The 24,421-nt window shown below is 36.7% G+C and overlaps 1 protein-coding gene across 1 annotated transcript; it reads left to right on the top strand.

The window, feature by feature from the left end:
- Positions 1-9,188: 9,188 nt before the first annotated feature.
- fgf5 (fibroblast growth factor 5) lies at positions 9,189-22,661 on the top strand. The gene is made up of 3 exons (XM_057326746.1): positions 9,189-9,405; positions 10,817-10,920; positions 22,299-22,661. The coding sequence occupies exons 1-3, from the start codon at positions 9,189-9,191 to the stop codon at positions 22,659-22,661; spliced, it is 684 nt and encodes a 227-aa protein (XP_057182729.1).
- The last annotated feature ends 1,760 nt before the right edge of the window (positions 22,662-24,421 follow it).

The raw sequence follows: 24,421 nt of genomic DNA, 5'->3' as shown, positions 1-24,421 counted from the left end.
AAATATCGGGCGTAGAGGGACGCTTTATGAACACTTGTGGGTAGCGTCCTTTCAGAAAACCACAAAGTAAGCATTGTTTAATAAGTTTCATGAACTGGTTCAGGCTACTTAACACCCATTATCATATTAAAGTGGTCTTAATACAAAAAATAGGCTACTTTCGTTGAACACGCAGTTTTTTCTAACTTTGTTAGAAATTATATTTGTAGTAAACGTGTGTAATAGGCGACTAAGACACGGTCTTAAATATTAAATTCAAAATTCATTGACCTTACAATATAGGTCGATTTTAATTTTAACTAAAACACTCTGCGTGACTGTCGTGCTTAATAAAATATTTTTTCTGAATATTCAACATTCTGGTGGACAAATAATAATATGTATTAATATAATAATACTAAATAATATTTAAATAGACTTATATGTAATATTTATTGACTATATTTCCAACCCTATCACCAACGGAATAATACAGTATATAGGAATATAGGTCTATACATTTAAAATAGCAAGACTCAAGAAATATGACATAAAAATATTACTTTTATTTTATTTAGTTAACACTGCCCTAAATTTCGTCAGGAAAGTAAAATAAGAGCAAATGTTAAAGTCATTTGTAATTTTGCACAAGTTTACTGATTTAAAACAACACAAACGCCTTCTTTTAATTAAAACGATATAACACTGATTTAGACATTTATTACGTAGTCTATGAGTTTACAAGTGAATACATAGAAATTCTCAAAAGGCTAGCTGCAATTTTACACAAGTTTACTGATTTAAAAGAACACAAACGCCTTCTTTTAATTAAAATGATATAACACTGATTTAGACATTTATTACGTAGTCTATATGTCATGAGTTTACAAGTAAGACAATAAAACAACATAATTTAAACTTTAGCGCTATCAAATTAAACGTCATGGTCATCATACCATGATTTGATTGCTTAACCAAAATAGTCCATAAAACACAGCATTATGTTTGGTTTACGTTTCATCCATGTGTCTTTTTTAAGTATAAATTAATAACGTCTTAATTTACAATGTCCCTTGAATCCAAGAACCCGTGAGGCAGCTGCAAGACGTAAAATAGCTCAACAGTGACACCAAGCTTTTATAAAGAATATTTCATCCAAATTAGCGGTTTTAAAAACGGATTGCGAGTCCCTTTAATAGTAGTAGTGCGCCACCTAACGGTGAATAAAAGGATGGACACAGACCAAGTTTAATCGGCAACAGCGTCTTTAAACGTATTTTTGACAAATAAGGAACGATTAAAAAAAGAAAAAAGACGTTAGTTACAATATAAATATTTACCAAATAAACAAATACTATTAACTTGCATTGTACTGTGATATACTGTAATATGATTGCATGATAGTAAAAGAAAAAACGACCATTTATAATGTTGCCATTCCTTAGCATGCAATAAAAAAAATTATCCAACACATGACGTAATCGGAAGGGAAATGATGATCGTCACTCATACTTAGCGAAGATATTTATTGCCCGACCCATGTTTGTGGTCGGAGCAATCCGTCTGTTCATAAGCTCCAGTTTCATTTGTCAGTGTATCACTCAGCACCCCTAGGTCAGGATCAGTTTATGCCCTTCTCACATATGGCCAATGTGGTCACCCTTGGCTAACCTAGCTGGCCGGCTTCTCATACTTTACGTGTGATTGTGTCCCATGGTGAACCTCTTCCCTGCATCTGTCCCTTCCCTTCATCTTTCTGTTGTTCTGTAACATCTTGGCAACAGGGCCCTTGCATCGAAATAGGTCTGTGCGAAACCCACAGATCTCGAACGGTTAAATGTAGGAATGAGGTATTTATAGATTATTCACACTAAGAATACAGTGACATATGAGATCATGTTGAGAAGCATAAGAAAGCCAAATGCATTATTTATAACTGCTGAATTACTGCCTATATTACTCCAAATAGTATCAAATGAATACATTAATAATGAATCAAAAATAAAAGTTATCTGCTGGAAATGATGCATGGTGTAATTTGTGACAATGCCTGTGAAAATCCAGCTAAACTCTATTTTTTTGATTTACGGTTTTCTGATTAAAATAAAATGAAAAAACTGTGAAAATATAACCTTCATATCTGTAATCGTGGCTGCATAAAGCAAAGATTGAAATCATAGTGAAATTAATGATTGAAATCTAACTTTGATGCTTCAAATCACATTAGATTATGAGATTTCACAGACAGGGTCACATTTGTTTATTTAATTTTTTTATTTAACTAATCAGTGTTCAATGGTTGTTATGCATAAGGTTTAAATGGTGACACAATACTAAGTGAATCTAAATAATATTTTAACAACAAGCACCAAACAGCAGTTTGCTCAAGTTATTTTAAAGCATTACACATTCAATCTTCCTCCGCGCTGACATGGACAAATTTACACTTAGCGTTCACTTCAAAGATGGACAGATCCGCTTTATAGACATGCTTTTGCACTTACAATGCACTCTATATTGCTCAACTGTTTGTACCTGTCTTGCATTGCTGAGAGTAATAGACAGATCTGAGCGCATGCAGGCATTTAGACTGCACCTGTCTCTCCTCTTCAAAGTTCTGCCCTTCATGGATCATCCACTAAATCTTCAAGCAAAGAGAAACAGCTTAAAATTAATTGATTTTAACTGTCTCGGGATGTACTGCTAATCACAGCTCTCTGTTCTTTGTAAACTAACTCAAAAACATAAGAGGTCTGAATGTGATTTGTTTATTTTTATCCAGCAATGCATAAAAATGGTTAAGTGCTTACTTTCCATAATTAGCAATAATGCTATAAATGTGATTAAAAACAGATCAACATTTGAATTTAATGAATGAACGGATTTCTTTTGATGCTTATGAACCTGTACTCACATTTTTGTCTTTTGTATGCAAACCTCTCATTCACATTCCACAGTTATACTGAACACGCAGGTGTACGTAGCTCAGTCGCAAACAATGTTTAGACACAGCTGTTGTTCACTTTTACAGTAACACTTTACAATAAGGTTGTATTTATTAACATTGGTTAATGCATAAAATCAATTGCTCATTGTTAGTTTATGTTAGATAATGCATTTACTAATGTTAACAAAAATGGCATCGTTATTGTAAAGTGTCACCACTTTTACTATAGCTGCAGGCTGAACTGCAATCAAACATAACGCAAATGCACAAAGAGATGACTGCATGACTGTTAATATTGGCCACAGCACCATCACATTATCACAGTTGAGTCATGCAAGGCCATGACATGTTTACATTAATGACAACAAGCTCCATACTTTACTAAAGAAGTGCACAGGGCACACATTTTTCAAAACTGACACCAGATTCGTTGATGTTTCTTTTCTGGATCATTTGTCGCAGTGAAAAGAATGAATCTTTAATTTGCTTGCAGAGAGAGGTCCCTTTAAGCATTATGCCCTAGAGGTAAAATATAGACCTTCGGAAATCCACTGTAAAACTATACAGAACTAATCTTTCAACACTGCGCAGGCATCTTGAATGTCCGGCTCTGATTACTACGCCTCTGAGCCAAGAGCAGTCAGGTACGGCTGAAGGTGGATTTATGCCAGGGGAAGTGTACAGGAAACTCACTGTTGATTGGTGAGGGGGGAATGGTGACTGTTTGTTGATTTTACTAGATAGGAATAAGGACCAGAAACAGAGAAAATAGGAGGGGGGAGGATGGGAGCACTTCAAAAGATGCATTTCTCATCGAGGAACACGGGCCTACATCAGAGAACCCCACAATTTCCATGCCCTCAACTCTGACCTCAGGCACTCAAACGAAGATGTATAGATTCAAGACAGAAGCAGATGTGAATGGGGAGAATGTATTGGCTGTTGTTGAAAATGTTTCAGAGGCTACAATGTGTTCAAGAGACCATCTCAAAGACGAGGTGGAGAATTCAACACTACGCAACAGAAACAAAAACACAAAAAACTGCATCATGACGTGCAAAAAAATCAGAATAACTTGTAACGAACGTTTTAAAATAAGAACTGATATAGTGTTGAAAAGCATTTTGTCTCAATGTCAGTTTACTGTGAGAGGACATCTACTCCACATCTACTCTACTCCAGTTTGTAACTTTTTTTTACTTTGTGCATGACTTTTGACTTTTGTAATCAAATTCATTTATTGAAAATAATTGTTATACTGTACCATCACAATCCTATTTGAATCTATTTTTCTTAAAAATGAACCTAAGAAACATTTTAAATTGGCAATTTTCTTGTGAAATTTTAAACAAATTTAGAACATATGTGTTCCATTTCCCAGAAATATATAGCTGCTGTAAAAATGTATTCCTTGTTTCAACTTTAAAAAAATGTTTTTTTAAAGGTTACCCAGCTGCCTTAAATTTTTTAGTTAATTAAAAGTAAAGGTATTAGTTATTATATGAATTTGGTGCAAAATTGTTATGTTAACTAATCTTTTTAAGTTTTATTACCTACAAATTTTAAGGCAGCTGGGTAACTTAAAGTAAGTTAAAACAACAAATCATTTTACAGAACCTACAAGAAATACAAAGCTTCTTTAAATGTCAATGGTTCTTTATGGAACTGTTTACACAAAAAGGATTCTATGGAATTGTGAAGCATCCTTTTTTGTGTATGTACATTATGTATATTTTATATTATATTTATGGGTCCAATAGTACTTTGGTACATTTCCTGATCAGCGATGATATTTGATATTCTTTCTTTTTCTTTCTGTTGTTTTTACATTTCAATGAAAGCTTTTGTGGAGGTTACATATTACAACACACAAAATCTGCAACATTTGAAAATCTAATTATAAACAACTTTTACTCTTACTTCATGAGAATAGTGGCATTATAACTATCAATTTCACGCCTGAAGCTAATGTTTAACATTTTAAAATGTGAAAACCAACAGTGTCACATCGGCCTCATTGTACAGAACATGTGCAAGAAATACAAATCGAGGTGACAAAAGCCTCTGTGAAGAGCTTAAAAATCAATCTATGCCCACAAAAACCCATTGGATGATCCATTTAATCCCCCATAATAAGGTGCTGCAGCAACAGATCAAACATAAACTGATGACACTTATTGACACCATTCAAGAGTTCGTTGGTCACGTCATGCCATAGTGGAACCCACGCCAAATCTGTCAGTAGGTACAGATCGCTCTCCACTGACAGCATCTCGTCATTGGTGGCCTCGCTCATTGACAGGCAGCTCTGCCTGTAACAAGCGAACAGGTGCTTCTTTGTTCCTCACCAAATGCCCTCGAATAGTTTGCAAAAACACAGCGCTGGCTTTCTCACAACTCAACCGTAGACTACTTTGTCCAAAGCAAATGTTTAGATGTATGCACAGATTAAATGCTTGGCTGATCCGTGGGCTGTTTTGAAACGGCGTGTTTGAAATGCGTGGCCACTTTCACGTCGCCTCATGCTCCATCTCTCAGAAATGGGTGAGAATCTTTGACCCTTGAACAGGGCTTAAAAATGTGCCTCTGCTTTAAAAAAAGCTCGATAGAGGCAAAAAGTGTACTTTTTTGTTCTGCCTTGCTGTGGTGGAATGTTTTAGATGACTGTGAGCACGTTTGCAAGGACTTATGTTGAGAAGTAATTCTAGGGTCACAGCACATACACCCTGAAGCAAAAGAGAGAAAAAAATCCCTTGTCACACTGTGGTTTGAAAATAAATACTGTATAAATGATTCCCGAATCAGTGGTTTGCAAATGGCTAGTGGTAAATTAAGAAAATGTGTAGGGAAATGCAGGGAAAGAAAAAAGTTGTGTAACCATGGTCCTGAACATCACTGTTAATGTTTAGTCAATGTTTAGTCAGAAGAAAGTAAGTCATCCCTCATGGAAAGAAAATGTATTTCCTAATATATGAATTAAAAATATATTAAATGACATAATGGTATATTAGAAAATATACAGAATAATTTATTATGTAAATATATTACAATATATTGAAAAATATGTGACAATATATTTAATTATGTCACAATATATGTCATTTTTTATTCAGTAATACACTTTATAATATATTGATGAACATGTGATAATACATGGTACTGTAAGTTTAAAAATATATGGAACATGCCAATTATACACACAAATATATGGAAACATATATTTTTTATGTTTAACCATCATTTACAAGATATATGTTTCATATTTTCAAACACGGCTAGTTTACAATAGCATAAACCTGCTCATAAAGCACTTAGTGAACAGACAATCACTGCACTGAAAAGTCTTGATGGTGTTTGGCGCTACTCTTCAACACCATGGTAACCCCACAAATTTACACATACTAGAAACCCTTCTAAATTTCAAAGTAATACACAACATTAAACACTAATAGATCTCCCCCTATGTTAATATTCAGCAAAAAGACATGAAATAACACCTACATTTAAACATTACTCTCCTCTAACAGTCAGAAGCAAAGCATGCTGGGAACTGGAAATCTGCTTCAACTCATTCCGTGAATGTGTCCACATATGTGTATACATACATTCACATTTACTGTATATGGGAACATATATGGCCAATATATACTCAATAAAAATCAAATGTGATGAATATTAAATTTATTTTTGTCTTTGTTTCTAAATATGTTTGTATGTTCAATAATAGCCATATATTGTCAATGCATAGTACATTGCTGTATATTGAAAAATGTTAGCACCAGTTTCCAATATATGAAAATGTATTATGTAATATATGTCATTATATTTCGCAGTAAATTCCCATATATTTTTGTTCCGTAAGGGATGTAGGGCGTGTAAATGATGAACTGTCCCTTTAACAACCACCAGCCCATACAAAATTGAATAGCAATCTATGAATGGGTCAGACAGTCTTAACATTGTCCAGACCCTGTCTTTTGTGGTAGTACCTAAAAACTCATCTCTTCCCCTTTTACTTAAAAGTTTCATTTACAGATAACAGCAGCCTGTGCCAAAACAATAACAAATGATTGGGCCCCAGTAAAGAAAAAGCAGCATTAAACCACAAAGTTGTTAAAAGCCAGGATCATTGATGAATCAATCAGGATCATCGGTGTTTATACTCATCTGGGGTATTACCTCACAGTTACTGGAGCTTCCAACACAAACGAATTGCCTTTACAATTTGGGAGGTATACAGATCTGTACTGTTTACATTAAAGTGATCAATCCATGTTGTGCAGCAAGTGAAAAAAGGAAGAGAAGACCTCCGTGTCTCAGTCATTAATCCAGTGATTAAGACTGTAATGTTTTCAGGACACATTCCTTTAAAATTAAAATGACTCGAGGGTACCATCACCTAAACGTAACCTAAGATGCTGTGAGCAAAAACCTGAGTTCTGTTAAAAATCAAAAAATGATGTCAGTGTTCTATAGCTTTATTGGTTCTCCATGGTACAGCAACACCAACATCAGGGGACAGTTGAATAAACATAGACACTAAGTTAAGGTGCCTTAACAACTAGTCTCAATAACTAGCAGTTAGCTAGGACTAATCAGTCTTTTCAAATTTTTACTTACATCTCAATTACACATATCTACTTAAAGATAAAATGGAATAATCTTTTGTTGAAGAAAAATTAGTCGACTAACTTGTAAGACTATCTAAGCTGTTTATTTAACCGGCTCCATGTGTTTGACCCCCAGAGAACAGAAAAATGATAGAAATTGAATTAAAAATAATTTACTGTAGCAAATTTGCAAGATTGTTCTGCTGTTGGGGTTGTTTTTCTGGTGGAATGTTTAAGAAAAGTGAAGTGAAGTGAAGTCATGAGGTCATTTTGTAGAGTGACATTTCTTACAGAGGATTAAAAAAATAACATTTAAATATTTAAGTTTAAATAACTTGTAAATATTTAATAAATCATTTAAAAAATGAGGTACCACTGCAGTAAATGTCAGGTTATTTTCAGTTCAAAATATAATTAAGTGAATATTTTGCAAAACATTTGCCTGTAACAGCAAAAGCAATATCTAAACACCTGTTTTGTATTTACATTCAACATTGTGACACATCGGAAACACAACAAAAGTAGCTCTATGGCATTGTCTGTTAAGAATTAAAAGTGTAACGATGTAAAAAAAATGTACATATCAAGCAGTGATGTTTGGTTGATGGCCACGTCTATTATGATCTGAGACTGTTATGCAATGGTTTAGCAATTGTTTACATAAAACATATTGTTTGTGGCCCTAAAACATAACTGGGGTTTTGCATGAATAAAGTTAATTGAATAAATAAGGGCATTCGCTTACATATAATTCTACTAAAGTATTCTGTGCAGACGAAGCATATGTTATAGACATTTAATAGGAAACAGTGAAAAACCAAATATGCATTAATGCTTTTCACTCATTCAGGTCTCAGCAGGTAGCTCCTCTTTACTTGAATAACACCCTACAGTATTGTGTTTTTTATTCGATGTTGTCATAAACATGTGTGCACCAATTAAACCACCTAAAACATGGCTTGGCATTGTGCCAAAAAGTAACAAGAGTAAAAACAACACATTATTTTGCATGTTTTGTAAATGTAATTAATTGATGAGCTAATTAATATTTAATTTCCGTTGAGTGGAAAAAAATCTAAATGGCTAAAGACATTTAAAAAACAGGAGGCTATTTTCAGCAATAATACAACGGACTCTGTTACAGGTGTCATGATGAGAGTTGCTAGGAAAAAGCTTGGGAAAACTCGTCAAATTCAGTCCCGCTTGTACAATACGCGTCGATAAACAAAAGTGAACCACTACCTGAGGATCTGCAAGCGCGAGACTCCTCACAATCTTTTCTGTCATAAATCCTTCAGCTTGCCCACCCATGCCCCCCATGTGCCTCAAACGCACAACTACCCTGCGTGTATTGTATAAACAAAACAGTGCATTAAAGCACACTTGTGGTCAAAGGTGCGCGAAATGCATCTCTATATAGATCACAGGTCGCGTTGAATATAAATTCAGGATGCGAGAGCGCGCGTACTTCACAACTCAGGCACGCATCAGGCAGTGAGATCATTTGTGTTATAAATATCTCTTTGCCAGCAGATCTGCTCCAGCTCCTGCAGCCGAGGGTAATGCCCACCGATGGTGTAAACGCGAGTTACCTCTCAGAGCACAAAATGCTGGAAGTGGCCTAGCGCGCTCACAGACGCTTTTTGGAAAGAATGAGCGTTCATCTGATGCTTCTGCTCTTCTTTCTGTTGCTTCGCTCTGCAGCGCTTACGGGATCTGAACGCGTTTCTGAGGAGCACCAACTTGTCGAGGAAGGGTGCGTGTCGGGGCGCAGGACTGGGAGACTGTACTGTAGAGTTGGCATAGGCTTCCACCTTCAGATTCACCCCGATGGAAAAGTCAACGGGAGTCACGAACCTAATTGGTTAAGTGAGTTATCATTTACGAATCTTTATGAAATGAAATCGCAAACATTTGGATAGAGCGTAGTGGGTGAAGGAAAGATTAATGCGTGATTTATTTCCTTTTCCCCGGATGACCAATATGCGTAATAGTTGCAGACTCATCATTTATAATTTTTATTCTGAGCTACATTGAATAATATGGCATGATTAACATTGTGCTAATTTACTAATAATTTTAACTAATAAGTAAAGTTGTCTTAATTTCTTAACTTTTGCTTGTTTATAAGAGAATGCATGGCAGAGAGAGAGAGAGAGAGAGAGAGAGAGAGAGAGAGAGTCATTGCATACTGATAAGCTGTTTTAAAAATGTTTGATATGCCTCGGTCTGGCCAAGATAATTTGTTCCTCATATTCATGAAAGGCTGGTAATTTACAAGGCTGCCTCTGGTTAAGGTTTCAGTTTTGTAGCTGTTTGTTTATTTACAGGTATGGGGGAACAGGTGCAGCAGCTAAGATCAGAATGCTAGTGGGTTGGAAGCTGGAGTGAGTGGCATCATTAACATGCCATGCACTAGATTTCTGTTAATGGTTGAATCGCTCACTGTACATGCCATAGTACTAGCTCTATTTAGAGGATATAGTGTGAAACTGATGATGTTGCTGAAAATTGCATCAAAGACTCCCTGTATGAGTTGCAAATTTGGAAGTGGGTGTCAAGTCTAAATGCCAGAGAGAATTTGTAACAGGAATACACATAAAAACATAATTAGCCTACAATACACCCTAATCAATCATATTTACTATGTAAACAGACAGTAAAAATGCTGAAAACAATGACCATGAAATAAATATAAAAAGATAAGTGTTAAATCCAAATGCCAGTCAGTGTTTATAAAGTATCACACTTACGTGGCAATAGAGCAAACTTAACTCCTTTGAACCAACACTCTGAAACAATGTACCAATTTCATTTAAGTGTATATATTAAAGGGATAGTTCACCCAAAATTTAAAAATCTTTCATTATTTATGCTTGTGTCATTCCAAACCTGTGTGACTTTCTTTCGTCTGCAGAACATAAAATATGATATTTTGAAGAATGCTGGTAACCAAACAACATTGGTCTCTATTGACTCCACTGACTGAACATAAAACCACTGAGACTTTTCTCAAAATATCTTCTTTTGTGTTCCACATGTTTTGAATGCCATGAGGGTGAATAAATGATTACAGATTTTTTATTTCTGGGTGAACAAACCCTTTAAGGTGTTTCACTCTGTACAGCGGTTTTAATGTGTGTTTAATGTAAATGTGCTTTATTTTGTATATTTGTTGTACAATTGTCTAAATCTGTCAAACCAAAACCTTTGACTTTTCCGCCCCAAAGGTCATCACTCATGACTCATTGTGGAGTGTACGATCTTACTGTTTCTGTAGGTGTGTTGGAGCTGTTTGCCGTGTCTCAAGGCGTCATTGGAATCAGAGGAGTTTTCAGCAACCGTTTTTTAGCCATGAACAAGAGGGGGAGGCTTCATGCGACCGTAAGTGTGATCCAGCACTATTCCACTACAAAAACCAATAACCACACCCACAATCCAAACTGAATGTGTTATACACCACATTCATTAGACGTCTTGGCTAACTGTGATGTTTTTGAGCCTCTAAGTGAAGCACACAGCAGTGGAGAGCCGCAGTGGACAGTTATACAGAGCAATCTGACTTTGCGGGAATCTGGACTGCCTGATAGAAGGCAGAGTTTATTAGCATGTGTTAATGGGAAGAGTAGATTAAAGAGTCCGGGGTAGTTGATAATCTTGCAAGAAGGTGAAGGGAATCAAAATCTGTGTAAACAAAAATGGGGAGCCAGCATGTAAACAGCAATGAACTTGCAGCGTCAACCACAAATACATTTAGTCATTTAGCAGACTCTTTTATCCAAAGCGACTTACAAATGAGGCAGGCAATGGAAGCAATTAGCACAATAAGGACAACAAAAAGCATAAGCGCAGTAAAAAGGGTCTCACATAGCCTACCACAGTATACAAAGCTAAGGTGTTTTTCTTTCTACTAAGAGTAGAAAAGAGATAGAAGTCCGAACTAATCGGTCAGGTGCTGAAGGAAGAGATGTGTTTTCAGTCGATTCTTAAAGATGGCTACAGAATTTGCTGATCTTGTAGCAGTGGGCAGATCATTCCACAAATGTGGAACAGATCCAGAGAAGGTGCGTGAGAATGATTTTTCCCCTTTTTGGGATGGCACTACAAGACGTCATTCGTTTTCAGAGCGTAGGGATCTGGCGGGTACATAAGTCTATTAGCGAGTGAAGATATGGGGGTGCCGAACCAGTGGTGGTCTTGTAGGCCAATGGCAGAGCTTTGAATTTGATGCGAGCAACTATAGGGAGCCAATGTAACTTAATGAAGAGAGGAGTGACGTGTACTCTCTTCGGTTCATTGAAGACCATTCTTGCCGCTGCATTCTGGATCATCTGTAGAGGTTTGGTTGTGCAGGCTGGAAGTCCAGTCAGTAGCGCATTGCAATAGTCCAATCTGGACAGGACAAGAGCCTGGACTAGGACTTGCGTAGCATGCTTGGACAGGAAAGGTCTAATTTTCCTAATGTTGTAGAGGATGAATCTATAGGACCGGGTGGTGCTGGCAAAATGATCCGAGAAGTTAAGTTGATCATCGATTATTAATAAATACACATCTTTAGTCATTTTTTAGTCGTGGGCATTGTTTATACTGTCATAGAAGTTTTATAAGCAATGATTAGACTTACTGTATATTGATATTCAAATATGGTTTATTGTGACAATTTATTTGCATAATATTGTTACCATCTCATTCAAAATACAGTGAATAATCAGATAACATCCATTTTTCTGAAATAACAATGGCTTATTTGCCATAATTAAAAATTACTTTGACATTATATTTATGCATTTGACAGATGCTTTTATCCAAAGCGACTTCAAGTGCATTCCGGCTATATATTTAAGTACGTGTCTTCCATGGGAACCGAACCTACAACCTTTTGCACTGCTAACGCAATGTTCTAACCACTGAGCCAGCAGGAAAATTAAGAATGATGTAATGCAACCCTTGCTCATGGAGAACAAATGTAAACAAAACTTATGATGAGAAGAATGTATAAAAGGCTTTTAGGCTTGCTGATATATTTTTTATAACTTACAGAATATAGAATTGGTCTAGACACTTTCAGCTTTTTAACCCAAAACCCATTTAAAGGTCCAGTGTGTAGTTTTTTGGTGGATTTCGAAAGGGGGAGGGGGGGTGAGCGGTGAGCGGTGGAGTGAGCCGTTGGTTGCAAGTGGAAACCTCACCGCTAGATGCCACTGAAATCTCCACATTACTCCTTTAACTGTGAAGTGTGTAATGGTTATGTTAAACCTATCCCAGTTCAATTAGGCACCATACAACCATATAATCAGTAAACGCAAAGCAAGTAAACAATTTTCAGATAACGTGCAACCGCTACTAATTATACTGATTCACTAAATCACTTCTGTAAGCAAGCCTCTGTCAAAAACACATTCACATGTCATTATACTTTGTCTTTTTGTATTTTGTGGACTTTTTGTATCTAGTGCACTGTAATGTAACATTTTAGAAAAATTGTCTCATGACCATAATGGATGTATAGCACAGAAAAAGTGCAGTCTGATAAATCTGAGGATTAGCCAAAAAAACTGCCGCAGACCTCATCTGTAATTAAAGCAGCTGCAGTGGCTCCATCAGAGCTGAATTGGGTTTCATTTCCTCAGACCAGCTACAGTTGCACAGGCTTATTTAATAGGTCTGTCAGCTTGGGTTTTAAACCCTAAGCGCTGCACTCCGTAGACAAGTCGGCCTAACCAAAGGAGTATCGAGTGACTCAATGTCTGATTTTGTTGCACTGTCTGTCATATTTAATATTTTGATGTTTTCATTGCATTTAATTTATTGCTGTGTTAATGACAAGGAAAACAGATGCACATTATGCTGTGCGACCTACCCAGCATGCCATTACAAACATAATGTTTTTAAAGCTTAAATGGTGACTGCATTCAATGAGAAAGCTAAGAGGCGATGGCAAGAAAACAAGAGGGTAAAAGTGGTGCAATTATCTCCTGAAGCATGAAATAAAATTGTGTTTGATACATGGTAATTCACTTCCTCAGGTAAGGGAAACAACTGCTTATAAATGGGATCAAATGAAACTATGAAATGTGATAATAAATTGGGATCTGATAATACAGTTCTGGGGAAGACTGTGAAGGTACCATAATGAAAATCGGTAACAATTTACAGTTTGTATTTGTTAACATTAATTAATGCATTAGCTAACATGTCATGAACTAACAATGAACAATACTTCTACTGCTTTTATTAGATTAGATTAGAGATCTAGTTAATCTTAGTTCATGTCAATTTCAACATTTACTAATACATTTTAAATCAAAACTATTAACATTAGTTAATGCACCATGAACTAACATGAGTAAAAACTATATTGCTCATTGCTGGTTCAAGTTAATGCATTTACTAATGTTAACAAATAAAACCATCACCGGGAAATAATACTCAGAAAGAAAGCTGTCAAAGAACAGACAGAGGTCAGACAGCTGTGCAAGTTCATGACAATAACATGTCTACTGCTCTCAGACCCGGAACGTGCAGATACATGGGGTTCCTTCTTTCATCTACTCGTGTCACAGATTAAAACAAGCAAAAAATCATCTCACAATCATTTTATCCTCAACAACTGACTGTCGTTAAAACTGAGGGCACCAGGGACACTTCCAGATGACAAAAACCACATACTCTACTTAAACAAACATTCTGATCTTTTGGGGGCAAATTACAACATTTAGGACATAGTGTTCCTGTGAAATTATGGTGGGTCAAGTTGTGAGTGGCATGTTTGGAAAATACTGTAATGCCACCATTTTCTGCTTTGCTGCACTCTTCAGCAACCCAGAACAGTTTTATTATTTCAGTGTTTGGGAATTATGCAGTTGGGAATGGCCCTCTTTAATTTCATGATATATTTTCCCACCAAATGTATTTTTAGAAAGTGAGGTAGTGTTCATGGAGTTTGTGTTAATTTCATTTCTTAAATTACCTTCTTTTGTGTTCTGCAGAAGAAAGAAAGGCAAACAGATCTGAAATGACAAGAGGCTGAGTAAATGATTGCAGAATTTTCAGTTTTGGGTGAACTATCCCTTTAACACTGAACCAAGTTTGCATGGTAATATAACCAAAGATTGCCTAGACAAAAGCATATGTACTACTTCCTTGTACTCTGGACGGATAGAGTTATTTCCTAGCCTAATGAGTTTCAGCCCCCACAAAGCAAACTCTGCTTCTGTCAATCACCGCAGCCTTTGATTGGAAAGTCGGTTTTGATGACTTTGAGCTGGGAGATAAAAGTAATACTTGCAATTATTCTATAACCCCTTCAATGTTTCTTTCTGTGGCTCGTTGTCTGTAATCTGCATGCCGCTATTCATTAGCTCTCTTTATGAGGGGCTAACTCAATCAGACTCAATCTCTCTCTCCAGCAGCTGCTAATGTGGCATCCTACTTGTGCAAAGTGCATGCAATGTAATAATTACTTATTGTGTGCCTGATAGTTAAAGCTTTATTGATGCTAACCATTACATGGTCCTTTCTTAAAACTTTGCAGTATGTTATAGCGAAGAGACTGATGAGAGTTGTTAGACCTTTGGTTTTAAGCCTGTAACTCTCTCTCATTTGCACTATGAAGATTTATATTTACGTGTATTCATTTAGCAGACGCTTCTAAGCAACATGAGGGAGCATTCAACATTTTGCCTTAATAGAATAGTTGACCCAAAAGGGATTTTTTTCATCATTTACTCACCCCGGTGTCATTTCAAACCTGTATGACTTACTTTCTTCTGCAGAACATAAAAGAAAATATTTTGAAGAATTTTGGTAACCAAACAATTGGTCCCCATTGACTTCAATTGTATGGATACAAGACAACCAATTCAAAAGTCAATTCTCATTATATCTTCTTTTGTGTTTCAAAGAATATAGTTAGGTTTCAGACGACATGAAGGGGAATAAATGATAACAGAATTTTTTTGGGGGGTGAACTTAAAGAGCCAACAATAAATAAAGTGAACAAAGCAATATTTACAAGTTGAAATAGTAATGACGCTAGAGAAAACAACAACACAAAAGAGGAACGTTTTTTTAATATGATTTAATAAACAGTGAAAAGTTTAGGGTTGAAGATTAGTCAAGTTGTTGGAGAGAGAGAGGGGGAAACAGGAGTCAAGAAATTACCACAAGGTAAATGTCATAGTTCTGCCTCGTCTTGCCAAGTTTTTCTAGTCTTGGGGCAGGATCATGACAGTACCAAGTGTTCTGTGTGGAAGCTCGTAGGCATCGCTGGGTTCGGCATGCCACGAGCTCTCTGGTCTCCTCTATGTCCCCGACCTCTCCTTACCTCGTTAATTATCTTATGGTTTCATGCCCCTCACCTGTTCCTTTCTTGATTTGATCCCTTATTTAATGCCCTGGTGTTTTCTGTCTTGTGCGGTTTGTTTTGCCTAATACCTTGTTCCTGGTTGTCGAGTTTAGTCTTGTGACCAAGTCATCTTGTATTTGTAGTCTAGTCTAGTCTAGTTAGTGTTTTGTTCTCTGTCAAGTTTAGTTTTATTGTATTGTGGTTTTGCCCCCTCGTGGGTTTTGTTTTATGTTTGTTATTGTATATTAAAGTATTTTCTGTTAACCCTTTCACTGACTGCGCATTGGTTCCGTCCACATACCGTGACAGTAAGACTCAAACACGGGCAAGAAGCATCACTGCACTATAAAACTAGGTTATTTTCCCTTAGAGATGATTTGGTTGCGAGGGTACAATCCAGCATTCTCACTTAATGGTCATAGATAGACTAAGGAAACATAAACCTGTAGTACTAAGGCCCTGTTTATACCTGGTATTAAGATGCGTTTTGGTCGATCGGATCACAAGTGGACACATACCTGTTTTCACCTGGTGTTTTAATCCATCTCTCGTGTCCACTTTGACCACTTCTGTCCTGATTTCTTCGAGGGCATTTATGGGCAGATAAATACAAGGCTTATATAATATATTTAGTTCGAATGGACTAAATAAGCACATGTACATATGAACATGGCAGGAGACTGCAAAAAAAAAACATACCGGTTATTTCTACTGACAGACAGCCATGAGGCCGCGATGAACACTGTGAGAGTGCATTATAAATCTAGAATATTGAAAAAACACTGTGCTTGATACGTTTTTCATCTTTAAACAAAACTTTTAGGTGTTTTGCTGGCAAAGTTTGAATCCGGCCGTTTAAGAATAATTACGCATTATGTCCGTATGTGGAGAGTAGGCCGTCTCTTGTGGCTGTTCGAACGCTTTCAACCACATTAGCGTCTACATCACTGAAGCATACACTGTCCCATTTTGTACAGTAGAGGTACATGGTAAAAGTCCAGTATTTTAAACGTTGTATTAACGTTTTTGCTTGGTTAAAAGAACGTTATCCAAAACATTATTAGAACGTTCAATTCTCTTGTTATATAAACGTTCTGATAATGTTTTTCTAAGATTATGAAAAACGTTCTGCAAAACGTTTTTATAACGTTGACCCAACGTTTTTATAGGGTAATGCAAACTCTAGCAAAACGTTATTGTAACATTTTATTTCTTCATATACAAATGTTTTCTATACATTCGTTCTATGCTTTAGGACTGTTCTTAACCTTATGTTCAATGTTCTTGTTTATACGTGTTCTCTCAATGTTATTCAATGGTTACAAATTAAATGAGTTTTAATGGAATTTATAATAAATGTTCAGTAACTGTGTAAAATTCACAAAATACAATCTAGAAATAGTAAAATGGAAAGCTAATAATGAAATCTACATTAAGTGGTCAATAATGTAAATGTAAGGAAAAAACACTCAATGTCAAAGCTAGTTTTAAATCATAAAAATATTGCTTTTTCAGTTTAATTTTTAAACAACATTTTTCAAATTCAGCAGTCACAAGTGTTGATTCAATTTGTTTACTTTGTAAATACAAGTAAATGCCATTTTAAACAATATATTTAGTTTAACAATAAGACACAAAACTTAAGAACCAACTAATTAGTATGAAGATTAAGATCTTAAAAGAAAAGCTGTAAAAATAAAATAGATCATCAAAGAATATAAAAATGAACATTAAAGAACAGGAACGTATATAGACAGAAAGAGAATATCTATATCAACTATAAATTAAAATAATTTTAAATTATGAGGTCGATGACCCCATGTCTCGCTGAAGCACCGGGCCACTGGACATTTGAGAAGAAATGGGGAGAGACTGCAGGGAGAAAAGACAGTGTTAAAATGAAATTGTGGTGAGATTCAGTACAAAAAATACTGAGATGTTATAATATGCATCCCTTCACATGTTTGTGTTTAGTGGCTCTTTCAAATCAGTCTTTTTGAATAGTTTCAACCTAAGACTGAGTACTGCAAAAACATGAACAGACAATTAAAGATTTGTAAAGATTTTTGTGTTAGTAGAAGCCGGGATACATACTACAAACAATGCAAATGTGTAAGAAAAAAAAGAGTCAATTTCCAGTATAGTTACAAAATGATGAATAGTAAATGTTAAAACATTTACAAATTATGAATAGTTTTTAACTAGATTATGTACCACAAAAACATGGGCAAATAATTAAAAATGATTTGTAAAGAGTTGTAAGTAGTAGAAATCTGCATACATGCCACAAAACGTGTCACCTTTACTGTCAATAACTCATGTCAACATGAATAGTGAGTGCTACATTTTTTTAACTAAATTTGCAAATGTAAACATGATTTTTTTAAACAATTTTAACATGATTATTTAAAAAATAAAATAAAAATGGAGTAATCTCATTTTGGAACCAAACTCTTCATATGCATGCATACATACTGTTAATGTTTTGCACAATATACTGTACATTATTCCTAGTCAAATTAAACACAAACCTGATGAACAAGGTTTATTTAACACACATCAGACAAAATGTTCATGTAAATGTAATCAACAGCGCATATAATGTGTTGGTTTTTTGTGAATATTTCTGCAATAATGCAGCTGCTACCACTGTCTTTCCCTCTCCCATTCAAACAGATTGAGAGTTGAGAGCTGCATGAACCACGTGACCACGCGGCGGCGAGGTCAAAGCGTACCCCTCTCTTTCAACAGCTCTGGGTGGACCAAGCTAAAAAATACGTTTTTAAACACAATCTTAGCAAAGATACAACATTTAATGTGACATCAAATCAGCAATAATGTGTAGCTCGTTTTTTCTCAGAATTTTCATATTCAAACAGATATAATTTCAAGCATCCCCCAAATAACTGCCTGCAGGAGACATTGAAAATGGTTGATGCGTCCGTTAAAAGAGACGTTTGTTATATGAATAAAAGATATAAGAACGGATTAATCATTATTACATGAACCTCTAAAACTTTCCTGTCAGTTTTACTACAGTAGCCAAAAATGCGTTCTGAATTTCAATACTGATAGTCAGTCCAAATAATTACTTCTATAATGTATTTTGCCTATACACCCTCGTGTAAGTTGTTCCTATTGTAACGGCAGGTCTGTGAAGCGCGGCAGCAGTTTTGCTCTAGAGAAAGTTAGTTCCGTTCAGTGTTGGGTGTTGTCATGAACCCGGGTGAGGTGAGAGACAAAGGACCCAAGTGCAGACAGGGACGTAAGGGGTTAACAAGACTTTTAATAAATAATTAACAAAACTCAAAACAAAGACCCACGTGGGGGTAAACATAACAAAACAAGAACAAGATTAACTAAACTGACAAGACTAAACTAATAACACAACGAATAGGAACACTACAAACTAGACTAACTAACTAACAAGACGAGAACTCACCCACACGACAGTGCAACATAACAGAACAATGATCCGACAACAGACAGAGAACACAGGGGCATTAAATAGAGGGACAAATCAAAGGGGAACAGGTGTGGGGCATGAACTAATAAACAACCAATAAAGAGAGATACAAAAGGGCGGGAACACAGACAAGGACCGGAGAGAGTATCGAAGGCCGACAGGGTCAAAATGACTCTCTCCACACATAACAAGGGATCCTGCCGTGATTCTACCACAAGATCAAGAAAGACATGACACGACGAGCCAGAATCACGACAGAACCCCCGCCTTAAGGAGCGATATCCTGACGCTCCAAAAGGCACAAACAAGACAAGACAATGACAAAAACCATAATACAAGACATAACAAAAACATGATACATAAAAAACCAAACACTGACATGGTGCCGGCTGGAGTGCCGGCTGGACAGTACATAGCGCCGGCTGGATGGCAGGCTGGACAGTACATGGTGCCGGCTAGATGGCCGGCTGGACAGTACATGGCGCCGGCTGGATGGCCGGCTAGACAGTACATGGCGCTGGCTGGATGGCCGGCTGGACAACATGGTGCCGGCTGGAAGGCCGGCTGGACAGGACATGGCACCGGCTCGATGGCCGGCTCGACTGTACATGGCGCCGGCTGGATGGCCGGCTGGACAGGACATGGCGCCGGCTCGACGGCCGGCTCGACTGGACAGGGCGCTGGCTGGATGGCCGGCTGGACAACACGTGGCGCCAGCTGCATGGCCGGCTGGGAGACCGGCTATCACAGACTGGGCAGACCTGGATGTCGACACGACAGGACCGGACAGGATGTCGGCGGCTGGGCAGCGCACTCTGGCAGCTGGGCAGCATCTCCGAAGGCTGGGCAGCGCTCTCTGGCAGCTGGGCAGCAAACAAGGACAAAACACACAAAAAGAGTCGACTCGACAGGCCTGGGCACCAGCTGGGAGGCCGGCAGGGATCTGCAGCGGGAACAGGACACCAGCGGCCTCAACCTGGAGGGGAATCCGACGACCTCAACCCTGGAAGGGAGCCCGGCGGTCTCGATCCTGGACGGGGTTCCAGCGGTCTCGACCCCGGAAGGGAGTCCGGCGGTCCCGACTCTGGACTGGAGCCCGGCAGCCTCTACCCTCCAAGGGAGTCCGGCGGATTCAACCCTGGAAGGGAGTCCGGAGGCATCGTCCCCTCCCGCTGAGATCCCTCTGTCTGCTGGGTCCGACGTTGGTCGGATCATTCTGTCATGAACCCGGGTGAGGTGAGAGACAAAGGACCCAAGTGCAGACAGGGACGTAAGGGGTTAACAAGACTTTTAATAAATAATTAACAAAACTCAAAACAAAGACCCACGTGGGGGTAAACATAACAAAACAAGAACAAGATTAACTAAACTGACAAGACTAAACTAATAACACAACGAATAGGAACACTACAAACTAGACTAACTAACTAACTAACTAACTAACTAACTAACTAACTAACTAACTAACAAGACAAGAACTCACCCACACAACACAGTGCAACATAACAGAACAATGATCCGACACCAGACAGAGAACACAGGGGCATTAAATAGAGGGACAAATCAAAGGGGAACAGGTGTGGGGCATGAACTAATAAACAACCAATAACGAGAGATACAAAAGGGCGGGAACACAGACAAGACCGGAGAGAGTATCGAAGGCCGACAGGGTCAAAATGACTCTCTCCACACATAACAAGGGATCCTGCCGTGATTCTACCACAAGATCAAGAAAGACATGACACGACGAGCCAGAATCACGACAGGTGTAACTAGTTACTAAGTAATTAGTTACTGTAATTTAATTACTTTTCCCTTGAAAAGTAAAGTAAGGCATTACTCTTATTTTTTCTGTAATTTAATTACAGTTACTTCTGATGTAATTAAACTAAATACTCTGTGTAATATATGTGTGTGCAATAGTGGAATTGACATCACAATTCAAAGTCTAACTTTAAAATCCGTGCTTTAATGTATAATTCTCACATTTGTAATACTTTGGTCAGTTAATAAGAGTACTTTATGTAGTTTAATATTATTTATTTGAATGAATTAAATAAGCCGTTTCATGTCTATCCATCAATCACTTAACTAATCAAGGTAGATATAGGATATAGAAAGTAATTAGTAATAAGTAACTAAATACTTTTTGGAGAGAGTAATTTGTACAGTAATCTAATTACACTATTGAATATGTAATTAGTAACTAGTAATTAATTACTTTTTAGAGTAACTTACCCAACACTGGTTCCATTGATGGTTAAGTTACTGAACTTCATTAAAACAGTTATTAGCGCCTGCTCCTAAACTAACTAATCAGCATTTTGACAGTTTTTTATTCATATAATCAAAACTATCACTCACCTGAAAGGCGAGCTGTCTCAAATGAGTCTGTACGTCGATCCCGCATTGTTTCTCGTTTGATTGATGTGCGCGACTGAGCATGCGCTCCAAAAACCACACCCATCCTATCAAGCTAAATGTATGAATTGGACTAGAGGCATGAAATATATAAAATAGTATTTCAGTGCATTGCAATGTGTTGCAGAAGTTGAATTTGCAAAAAAAGCTTTATGACCAATTTAAAATTATAAATAAACATTTTAATGAAGTAACGTTTTGATAACGTTCCGATAACGTTGTAAGAATAACGTTTTAACGTTTTTAGAACCTTTTTCAATTACTTATAACGTAGAATAACGTTCTACTAACGTTACTGCAAGAACGTTTTAGAAAAAAATTCAGAGAACTTTCAGATAACGTTAGCCAATGTTCTCAGAACGTTCCCTGTTAGTGACTGCAAAACTGAATTATTCATGATATAGTGTACAAATATAATGCAAATTTGCAAACAAAATTCAGAAGATTGTTATGCACACCATCACAGTGCGTATTTATTAACATTAAACATCTTTTCTATCATTTAATTCCTATTTTCTCTTTCCTTAGGAGAGTTTCACAGATGACTGCAAGTTTAGGGAGCGATTTCAAGAAAACAGCTACAACACATATGCCTCAGTGATCCACAAGAACCACCGCACTGGTAGAGAATGGTTTGTGGCGCTAAACAAGAGAGGCAAAGCAAAAATGGGGTCCAGTCCGAGAGTGAAGTCACAACACATGTCTACACATTTTTTGCCTAGGATGAACTTGCATGATAAATCTGAGCAAGGTTTCACAATAACAGACAAAGAAAAGGAAAAACAACCACCTCCACATCCATCAAAGCCCTCGATACCAAAAACCACCATCAACACTGGAAAGAGGAATCGGCCGGTGGTCAAGTACTGGCCAAAGTTTAGATTTGGATAGACTCTGCTGCCTTAAACTTGGACTAATCTTGAAACATGCAAGGAAAAGGTTGGAGGCCTGAGTTTTCAGGAAGCCAAAGTTTTCTCTTCAGGATGAAATGTTTGCTTCACTTGAGCATTCCAGTTATCACGTACATCACAAAAAAGGGCCGAATGACCCAATAATGGGACATTTTCAGATGTGGTAAATGAATGAACTGCTTATTGAAGTCTGTTGCACATTTTACAAAGATCTTCCCATGCATCCCAAAAATCGTATAGTTGCTTCACAAAATAATCTGTTTTACTTCCCTCAATAATTTTACAAAATGTTTTTATATTATACCTCACTGTATTTATACAATATATGTATGTCTGTAGTACAAGCTTGTTTTGCACAAACAATTTTCCAGCATATATAATTATAATGTTTGTGATGGTAATTTGTAAATATATTTTTAAAACATCTGTAATGTCAACAGCAATACAAATATCATTATGAATGTTTTGAATGTTTCTAATTATTTTCTTTTGTAGATGTCTTTGAAAACAATCTATCAAAACTATAGCTGCTGACTCTCACAGAATAAAAATCCTGTCATGACCCCAGCACATTCCGCGGAAGAGGGATGTCTCAAAAGGATAAACATGTCTCGCAAGGCTGCTCTGTTTTTACAGAGTTGCAGTCATTGGTGTATCAAATGGCAGACAGTTGTAGTATGACCCTTGACAAAATATTCTAATAACTGCATCAGGCAATATCCTCTGAAACTGAAATCCTTCGTATGTGTTGACAGATGAAAGCAAGCATTATTAGCAGCCAGATTTAATTCATTTATTTATTAAAACATTTTACAATAGATCTGTTCAGGACGAAGTCATACAATCTGGGAGAGAATGAACCTTTGAGTCATGGGTTCTTTTGGGAATTTCTAAAAAAAATTAAAAGCACTTCACTATTCATGATTAATATAAAGTTTGAGGTTAACATAGAGACTTCCTGTTTTGTTAAAAATCCTGTCAAACAATAAATTTGTTCTGAGGTCACTGTTAATTTCATAAAACTTCTAACTGCTGAAGTGGACGTGCATGTTTTTCAGTTCCGGCTTGTAAAGGAAGTTTAGGAAATTAGGAAACTACGATTAAAACTAACAAAACTTACCCAATATTTTGTGCCATTAGCCTGTTAAGTTGATCCTAGGACAGGACATTCTTCCACCAGGGAATGTTTTACAACAAAGTCTGATCAAACTGGTAAAAATACAGGGGTCTATAAGCAATCCAAATGATAGTGTCTGCATAAACCATTCCTATAGTGCTTTGAATCTTAAAGCTATATTAATAGGTTTTGACTAAAGATTGGTATTGCGAATATACAAAACGTAAAGCAATATTCAACTGTTTTCACATAGAAAAAAACCCCGAATAAAAACAGAATTGAAAAAAATTGGAAAGGTCTGCCATCTAGTGGTCAAGTAAGGAAAAAGTTCTCAAAACGGCACAAGTTTTTACAGTAGCTTGACTAAAGCATTTAAAGGGACAGTTCACCCAATAATGAAAATTCTGTTGTTATTTACTCACCCTCAAGTCATTCATTTGTTCTAATGAAGGAATAATTATTGTATCATTTTTTTCTGTAAAACAAAATGAGAATTCAGGAAAGGCACCTTTGACTACTATTTTAATTTTCCTACTATGGTGGTCAATGATACCCCAAAAATAGTTGCTAATATTTTTCCAAATATCTCTCTTTGTGTTTAACAGAACAAAGAAATGTATACA

Source organism: Triplophysa rosa, linkage group LG2, assembly GCF_024868665.1.
Source record: "Triplophysa rosa linkage group LG2, Trosa_1v2, whole genome shotgun sequence".
In the NCBI taxonomy this organism is placed as follows: Eukaryota; Metazoa; Chordata; class Actinopteri; order Cypriniformes; family Nemacheilidae; genus Triplophysa; species Triplophysa rosa.
Note: the sequence above shows the minus strand (reverse complement) of the source record. Positions and strands in the feature narration are given on the sequence as shown.

What these genes read in the sequence shown, in the direction of transcription:
- fgf5 (XM_057326746.1), top strand. Translation starts at nt 9,189, where the DNA reads ATGAGCGTTCATCTGATGCTTCTGCTCTTCTTTCTGTTGCTTCGCTCT. An exon ending in TCACGAACCTAATTGGTTAA is followed by an intron (nt 9,406 to 10,816) that starts GTGAGTTATCAT and finishes CTGTTTCTGTAG; the next exon opens with GTGTGTTGGAGCTGTTTGCC. An exon ending in GGGGGAGGCTTCATGCGACC is followed by an intron (nt 10,921 to 22,298) that starts GTAAGTGTGATC and finishes CTCTTTCCTTAG; the next exon opens with GAGAGTTTCACAGATGACTG.